Raw genomic sequence first — 9,574 nt, 5'->3', positions numbered from 1 at the left:
GCAATGTGTGTGCTTTTTTTTTTTTTTGTGTGTGTGTCAGATTCAAGATAAAAGAAAACTTGTATATAATAAATGTTTAGTATCCCAAGTCTTATTTACCTTGATTTCCTTGCACCTACACCTGAAATTCATGCTTCATTTCTCCTTAACAGCTCTCCCCCACCCCCAAAACACACACACACACACACACACACACACACCTGCAGCCTTCTCACATGTGATAATTCCTTTTTTTTTATTAGCTGGCCAAACTGCCACACCTATTTCCAGTAAATAGTACATTTCCTTAACCTTAAGTCTAGTGATCTGCTGATCAGCTCTCTGTTTTTATAAGACTGTCAGTAGATTGGAAGGTTTAAATTTGAACTACAAAGTAGCTAAGCAGTGGAAGAAAGTGTGGAAGGATGATTCCCAGCCATGACTTTAGTGAAGGTGCAGGACACGTACCTTGATCTTCTTGTACTTGCGTTTGGAGGCGGTATTGAGGTCCTCGTGCACCTTGTCCAGCACGAACATGAGGAACTCTGCCGCATCGTGCTGCTGGGAACCGCGGTACAGGGACTCATACTTGTCCACCGTGTTCTTGAAGTTCATGGAGAGGTCTGGGACATAACGCAGCGTCCACAGCGCCTTGAGCAGCACGGCCAGCTGCTCCGTGATCTCCCCGCGCGTGCCATACTTCTTGGAGTTGATCTTGTTGCAGCGCGCCAGGTCGTGCTTGTATTGGTCCAGCACGAAGTACTCGGCCAGCACGTCCGTGTGGCTCAGACACTGAATCACCGCGTTAATGAAGCACGTGTTCCCGTGGTTCCGGATCCCCATCACCCCCGGCACTCGCCCCTCGGGGAACTCCACACACTCTTCCGCCTTGGTCGTTCTCAGGTCGGACACGGATATGGTCTTGCTGCGCTCCAGACGGCCCCGGGCAGTGGGTGCCCCTGGCGCACCACCTGGGCCGCTGCCGCCCTGCACCTTGGAGGCCACGCGGCTCACGAATGAGCTCACCCGCGTCAGGTATTTTTTCTTTGGTTTCACTGAGGCACTGCTGGAATCACTGCCGTCCAGACTCTCGGCACCGTTCTCCGAGATGGTGCTGTTCCCCTGGAGGAGGGCAGCATCCCCCTCTCCCCCACTACCACTACCACTGCTGCCTCCACCAGGGTTCTGGCTCACCTCCCGGCCCGCCCCTCCTCCTCCTCCTTCTTTGTGCTTGCTAGACTTCTTACTGAGGCGGAAAGACATGAATGGCCGCTTCCTGCGTGGCTCCCCGTGTCCATTCATCATGGAGGGCTTCGTCAACCTGCTGGGGAGAGCACAGCTTAGTGACATCTCAACACAGCACACACCCATCCAGCACACACTCCACACAACATCACACTTCATGCAAGCTGAAACATAAACAGGAATAAGACATGATCTGCAACAGTTAACCATGAAAGAAACACATTAATAAGACACACACACACACACACACACACACACACACACACACACACACACACACACACACACAGTTACCAGTAAAATATTATCAAGATGCCCTTAGCTACATCTGGTTACATCAACACAGGCGTCAGCTTTTACAAGGGAGAAAGAGGAGCAGTAAACATACAAGAACAATGTATATGTATACAGTGACAGAGGATTCAGTTCAAAGGTGATGGGTCAGGGGCATGCTGTGTGTGTGTGTGTGTGTGTGTGTGTGTGTGTGTGTGTGTGTGTGTGTGTGTGTGTGTGTGTGTGTGTGTGTGTGTGTGTGTGTGTGTGTGTGTGTGTGTGTGTGTGTGTGTGTGTGTGTGTGTGTGTGTGTGTGTGTGTGCGTGCGCATGCGTGTGTGAGAGCTATCACCATGCTGATGCATCTCCATGTCTCCTTGTATCAACTTTTTTGTAATTCATGAATAGTGTGTGTGTGTGTGTGTGTGTGTCGATGCATTCAAAACAACTAAACATGAACACTCGACCTACAAACCAGTTCAATTTTCCAGTTGAGTCAGCCAGATATTTACTAATGACAGCTTCACTTCACACATCACATTAGCTCCTTGTGGAGGGTTACCAAGTATCAGAGAACTAAGGATAACTGTCAAATCTCTTACTAGGTAGTGTCTTCATGTTATTTTCTTCTTAGTTCTGTATCGTTTCCCTTATTTACTTTTCATTTATTTATTCTTTTATAAGTTGAGAAGTTCAGGCAAGAAAGTAGAAAACAGCTCTTTCATAGTGCAGATTTTTTAAAATAAACTACACACACAGACACACACACAAATTGAAACCGAAAATAAATAAAATCTCCTCGTAACTCCTAATACAGTAAGTGCCATGCAATGACACAACCCCAACATGGAGGCCAGTGTGGGGCGTGTGAGTGCAGCAAGAGTCAGTGAGGTGCACCACACCACCCAGCAGCCACACCCACCACGGCCACAAGTCTGCCTGCCGCCTGATACCTAATCCTGTAAGCCACATTCATGGCTCTTTCATTAACTCTAGTGCCAAGCTAACAATAATAAGAGGGAAAGCTTATAGGAAAGATTCATTTATATTTCAAGTAATGTTGTCTTGTAATAGTAATGGACACACCCTTCATGGCTTGCCAGGCGCTGGTATTCCATTAACTGAATCTCTGTTTATATATTCAATTTATAGATCGTGAAAGGTTCAGATAAAGTAAGTGGCAGTAAGTCCTTTGTCCTGATTTGTCAATGTAGAATTTTCCTAAACACATAAAAAACAATAATAATAATAAAATATAAAATAAACAGGTAAAAACAAAATAAAATCAAATAATAATATAAAATATAAAAATTGATTACATGTAAATAGTAATTCGAAAGTTAAAGCTGTTCTCAACTAACAAATCCTCAATTAGCAAGCAATTATTGAATTTTAACATCTGTATATCGTGATTCACCTGTACCTACCATCAGTATCTGCAGTATGTAGTCCTAGTCACACACCTAACCCTCTACTCACTTCCAAGATGTTGTGTTTTACTTCAATCTTCAGTCCCCTAATCCCTTAAGAATCCATCTTTTTTTTATTTCAGTAAGAATACCATCAGTGGGATCAAAAGATTTAAGCTTGACAGAAAACGCAAAACACACTGAGTGAGTGCAGCAGGTCACCACTCAGCTTGTGACAGTGAGTGCACTGTTTCAGACATAGATTCACTCAGGCATCAACACTCAAGACTTGCCTTCACATTTACTTCAGAGACTGTAGATTCACCACCTCTGCAACAATAATTACACATCAAGTCTGGGGCCACAAACACAGCAGGTATTAACTGACCCACTAATATGGACTGTTACCCCTCTGTGCTCAACATCCAAACCACGATGCAATGTAAACACACCAAAGGAGGCCACACAAATCATCAAATTACCACGATGAGCACAGCTTGTGTTTACGTTTGGTGATAACAGATCCATCACCAGTCCACCACAGCACCAGCCTCCAGTCACAAGCGCACCAAACAAGCGAACACTCCACCAGAGCATCAATACTTGAGAAATCTCCAAACACAAGAGCACCAGACCTCACTGCTGCATTGGTAACTCCCTCAATCAGTATCTAATCACCTGCATTGGGTTAGTGTGCCAATCAGCAGAGTAAATCCAAGGAAAACAAACAATGAATCTGTTATCAGGAAGCCTACCGAAGCAACCTTGTGGTGATGACTGGGAGGCAGACCACTCATGCCACTCAGGTAATGGGGACAAGGACAAGTCTCGGTGCATTTTGTCCATCCCCGTGTGTTGCCTTGACAGAACGCTCCAAGGTCCTCGCTAGTTATTCAGTACATACCTTTCCGGAAATAACACCACAACACTGTCCTCACATGCTTGGGGAAATTCATGAGGTTCTTTCTTAATCATCTAGCTTACAGACACAAGTACATTCAGTTAGGTTGATGTATTCTCTTTCTTTCTCTCTTTCCCTGTCTGTCTGTCTGTCGGTCTGTCTCTATTTCTCCCTCCTTCCTTTATCTCTTTCAAGTGAGGGACATAACATAGACTATACAGTCATGCATATTTCATCTTCCTTCAGTTTATCTTAATACACAATCTCTCTCTCTCTCTCTCTCTCTCTCTCTCTCTCTCTCTCTCTCTCTCTCTCTCTCTCTCTCTCTCTCTATCTTTTATCTTTTATAGATATCTTGGCTGCATAGCTTGTAATAATACATATTTCTTTACTGAGAAATGCACACATTGAAGATAGAATTATGAATGTATTCCACTTAACTTCTCCATCCCCCATTCCCCCACCTCTCTCTCTCTCTCTCTCTCTCTCTCTCTCTCTCTCTCTCTCTCTCTCTCTCTCTCTCTCTCTCTCTCTCTCTCTCTCTCTCTCATACCTTGTTATACTATCTTCATAATACAATTTGTAACAATGTACATTTTCTTTTTCCAAAGAATTATACAGGTGATACAGTGAGTCCCATCTTTCTGCATCTCATGTATACCTTAGTAATCTTTTTCTCTTTTTTACCCAGAATTATACAAATAATATTGTAAGCACCACTCTCTCTCTCTCTCTCTCTCTCTCTCTCATCTCTCTCTCTCTCTCTCTCTCTCTCTCTCTCTCTCTTACAACCTTTAACCCTTCTAGGACAACTCTCTCTCTCTCTCTCTCTCTCTCTCTCTCTCTCTCTCTCTCTCTCTCTCTCTCCTCCTTACAACCTTTAACCCTTCTAGGACAACTCTCTCTCTCTCTCTCTCTCTCTCTCTCTCTCTCTCTCTCTCTCTCTCTCTCTCTCTCTCTCTCTCTCTCTTGCTGTCTCCTTACAACCTTTAACCCTTTCTAGGATTCTCTCTCTCTCTCTCTCTCTCTCTCTCTCTCTCTCTCTCTCTCTCTCTCTCTCTCTCTCTCTCTCTCTCTCTCTCTCCTCTCTCTCTCTCTCTGCTGTCTCCTTACAACCTTTAACCCTTTCTAGGATTCTCTCTCTCTCTCTCTCTCTCTCTCTCTCTCTCTCTCTCTCTCTCTCTCTCTCTCTCTCTCTCTCTCTCTCTCTCTCACTCCAAGACACATGAAAACAAACCCTATACACACACACACACACACACACACACACACACACACACACACACACACACCACACACACACACACACACACACACACACATACACACACACTACACCCAGCAATTGTCCCCAGCACCTCCCACCACCAGATGTGAGGGCGGCACGTGGCAGGCCAACACCCCCAGGACGGCACATTACCACCACACTGCTACAAAGTTCAGTGATAAATTATGTCCAAAGTTTCCTCTACCGCACAGAACAACGAGAACACCGACTCTTGTTTTCTAATACGCTCCTGCATTGCTCGTTAACTTGTTTGTATGTCTGTTTGTTTGTCTCTCTGTCTGTCTCTCTGATCCTTAAAAACAATCGATACATGAATGAAAATTAATAATAATGTAAACATGATGGTAGTAGTAGTAGTAGTAGTAGTAGTAGCAATAACAGTACCAGGAATTAGTAATCATAACACTAACACAAAAACCATGACAAAAATACATAGTAGTAGCAACACTAATAATACTAATACATACATACATACATACAACCTCTCTACACAACCTCATAACCACATACAACAACCTACATCACATTCACCGTCCTCCCTGATTTTCCCCAATGCCCCTGTCCCTTCTAGCCTTGCTCCGAGCCCTCACTTCTCCTTATGGCACCACAGGAAGCACAGCTGAGGCCATCGATCATTTTTATTCACCTGTCCTGAGCCTCGTGATAGCGTCTGGCACCATGCTAAGTGTCATGCACCTTGTCTGAGTGTGTGTGTGTGAAGATTGCAGTATGTGCCTAGAATATTCATACATCACTGCAATTACTGTTTTGTTCATAGTAAAAGAAAAGGTGTAGAAATATGAATCAGATCCTGTTTTTTTTTCCTTTTTTTTTTTTAATGCTCAAAGATGGGTAGTGTTTCAAGTGATAAAAGATATCTACTCATGGTGCTTCTGAATCAAGGCAGGTGAGGCTGAATGACAGGCTGCGTGCTGTCCTCTACTTGACTGATGACGAGATATTTACATTGATTCACAGTCTGCCAATCCAGTACACTATCTCTTAATTAACTACCTTTGTCACACTTGATTTCCCTCATAACATAATGGTGAGGGGCATTTCTAAACAAAATTCACCATGACTTAATAGACTCAGGAAGATTTGATATGATGTAATTCAGATTTCACAAGAGGATGACACTACATATAACAACTCAATTAAAACCTTTGTGAAATTTATCATATTTGTTTATTTATTATCTAAAAATCAGAGAATCAACCTAGCACAAAATCAGAAACGTCCACTAACTCCTTCACTGCAGTATGGAACAATTCACAACACCAAAGGCAATGCACACAATCTTTTAGAGCATCTACAAGAAAGAACAGGGGATGGGAAGAGTAGATTATCCAATGTCCAGCCAGCATTATGCTCAGAGGTGACTGTAGAAAAATAATAAATGCTTTGGAGTACTTTGTGATTGAGGAAACATGTCAAGCAGCAGTGAAAGGGTTAAAAATAATAATAAATGCTTTGGAGTGCTTTGTGACTGAGGAAACATGTCAAACAGCAATGAAACAGTTAAGAAAAATAATAAATGTTTTGGAGTACTTTGTGATTGAGGAAGCATGTCAAATAGCAGTGAAGGGGTTAATGTGTGAGCCCAGACAGTAGCAGGCAGCAGGACTACCAGGCAACAGGGGTGTCTGCTTTCTACACTTATACATTTACTGCATGCACCAACACACCATCATGCCATATAAATATTCTTCTCCTTTTGAATAATGACAATGTTCAAATAGACATGCAGAGGCCAGACACGTATTACATAAAAATACACGTCAAAACAAGGCTATTAATTTAGATACAGTAACTTGAGTACAGAAGAGACATTTGGGAATTTCAATAAGGCAGAAAATCTTATACAATTAAATTTGATCACCAAATCCACCTGTAATCACTCAATAACCTCTTGGCATTCCTGCAGATGTTGTGTGGCTAAGATTGCAGGTTGTTAAGTGGCATTATATTTAGTCTTGCATCACCTGTCCCTCACCACTATGCTGCACCCCACCCTGCTGCTGCTGCTGACAATGCCACCCATCATTATAATGTTAGATTCAAGTTCATCTAAGCAAAGTTTTTGACATCTTAGTTAAGTTTGTTCTGAGTTATTATAAGTTAGATTTTTGATGCAAAAAAGTGTTGGTGTTAAAAAGTGTGTGTGTGTGTGTGTGTGTGTGTGTGTGTGTGTGTGTGTGTGTGTGTGTGTGTGTGTGTGTGTGTGTGTGTGTGTGTGTGTGTGTGTGTGTGTGTGTAAATTTCTGTGCAAGTCTGGAATAAGAAAGATAAGGAAGGGAAAGAAAGTCTGCATACATACGTAACTACTAATATAACAACACAGCACACAGGTGACTAGTGTGTGGTGGACAAGACTAGGGTGTCAGGTGTTTGTGTCTTTGCTGTCAAGAACTAAAAAAAAAATAAGTAAATAAATAAATAAATAAATTATATATATATATATATATATATATATATATATATATATATATATATATATATATATATATATATATATATATATATATATATATATATATATATAAACTATATGAATACCATAGTGATAAAAATGAACACTAATACTGAGGCACCAGGTGACTAGGGTGTTACCTAACTGGTGTGAAAAGAAAAAAATAAATAAATAGAACACTAAAAACTAAATTAATACGACATACTAGATAAGAGCCAGGTGACTAGGGTGTGGTGAGCAGTGCTAGGGCGTTACCTGCTTAGGGTGTGGGCGTGTTACCTGTCCAGCATGAGAGAAAGAGAGAAAAAATAAAAAAGATGAAAGATCAGGAAAGATACATAGATGACCACCATAACAAGGTCCACACAGGCCGGTGTCCCTCCTACATAATAATAATGATAATAAAACAAAAAATAAAGTATATATATATATATATATATATATATATATATATATATATATATATATATATATATATATATATATATATAAAGTAACAGGGTGGCATGTGACTAGGATGAAAAGGGGCTATTATTATACATATTCACCTGTCTCACAACAAAATAATAAAAAATAAAAATAAATAAATAAATATTCTCAGTGAAGTACTTAAGCCACATGTAACAGTGGTATGTATTTTTACAGCTAAATTGTTTGTTCCAGAGATATTATTTTTTATCGAATTTAATGTTTAGGTTAGGTTTAGTTAATATTTTTTTTTATGAATTTCTACTTGTTTATGTGTAGGGAGGGTATATAAAAAAAAAAAACGATTTGTGATGGAAACGGTTAATAGATTCACTCAAATCACATCAAGACCTGCCAGAACAATGTAGTTTCGTCCGAAAACGTTAAGACGGATGCACTTATTTAAATGTAGCCGGGTGACTTGGATGAAAAGGGTGTGGTGTGCGTGTGGGTGTTACCTGTCAAGAGAGAGAGAGAGAGAGAGAGAGAGAGAGAGAGAGAGAGAGAGAGAGAGAGAGAGAGAGAGAGAGAGAGAGAGAGAGAGAGAGAGACCGGGAAAAGATATGTAGATGACCACCGTAACAAGGTCCACGCGGGCACCAGTACCAGGGTGGCATGTGGGTAGGGCGTGGTAAGCAGAGGTAGGGTGTGGTGGGCAGCGGTTGGGTGTGGGCGTGTTACCTGTCCAGGATGAGTTAAAAGACCGGGAAAAGTCTAAGTTGATAACCAAGAAAACAAGGTCCACATGGGCACCGGAACCAGGTGTATAGGGTGCCCAGGGTGGTGAGGGCGTGTTACCTGTCCAGGGTGTGTGCCTTGGGGGCCAGCATCAGTAGGGGCGCGCCTCCCCCCCCGCTCCCCTCGCCGCCTCGGGCCAGCTGGGACGCCGACACGGACCGCGCCACAGGCATCGCCCCGCCGCACACTCCTCCTCCTCCTCCCCCCCCGGCCAGTCACCAACACATATCACCACACGCCATCATCAGCACACTCACTCCCGCGGGACACTCCTCCTCACTGCAGGACGCGGCGCACGCACGTCTTATTCCTACCGCGTCTCACCGAACACTGTTGTGGAAAGTGGCATTGTGGGTAAATAAAGCATCACACCACACGCTTGGTTCTTTTCCACGATAGCGGCATTTTTATTTTACTCCTGGGTCTTAATGAATGATACTCCACCTGAAATTAAAGCTTATTCAGGATTTTATTTACTAGAACGTGAAATTTAGTGATTTATATGGTGCTTCAGTGATCCGCGGCAGAGCTCCCGGTTCATCATCCATTTTCCCATCAACCGATCAGCCAAGGCTTTACACACCTGCTAAAACTATATATGTCATTTATATTTTTCGGGCATTATGAAAATAATATTACCTAACCTGATACTTTTCAATTAGTTTTTTTTTTTTTTTTTCAAGCTGTTAATGTACGAAGGGATCAGCTGTGAAATTAATTAACTGAATTTAATATATCATAACCCAGCCCTCAGATAAAGACGCTCGTGTTATTTTAATATTATCCTTTCCTTTTGCCAAG

The 9,574-nt window shown here is 42.1% G+C and overlaps 1 protein-coding gene across 5 annotated transcripts in view; it reads right to left on the bottom strand.

The window, feature by feature from the left end:
* The window catches only part of LOC135090085 (ubiquitin carboxyl-terminal hydrolase 31-like), a 74,721-nt gene extending 65,338 nt beyond the window's left edge, over positions 1–9,383 (bottom strand). Inside the window, exons 1-2 of one of the 5 annotated variants that reach the window (XM_063986393.1) lie at positions 8,834–9,383; positions 448–1,300 (exon numbers count right to left, since the gene is read on the bottom strand). In XM_063986393.1, coding sequence (XP_063842463.1) covers positions 448–1,300; positions 8,834–8,946 — 966 coding nt within the window. In that variant the 5' untranslated portion in view covers positions 8,947–9,383. Of the gene's footprint in view, positions 1–447; positions 1,304–3,198; positions 3,517–8,833 lie in introns of those variants that run through there. The other 4 variants (XM_063986392.1, XM_063986396.1, XM_063986394.1 and 1 more) reach the window with 4 other exon arrangements.
* Positions 9,384–9,574: the final 191 nt, after the last annotated feature.

The sequence above is a fragment of the Scylla paramamosain genome, chromosome 34 (genome assembly GCF_035594125.1).
Source record: "Scylla paramamosain isolate STU-SP2022 chromosome 34, ASM3559412v1, whole genome shotgun sequence".
Lineage (NCBI taxonomy): Eukaryota > Metazoa > Arthropoda > Malacostraca > Decapoda > Portunidae > Scylla > Scylla paramamosain.
The sequence above is the reverse complement of the archived record's forward strand: the minus strand, read 5'-3'. Positions and strand labels throughout refer to the sequence as shown.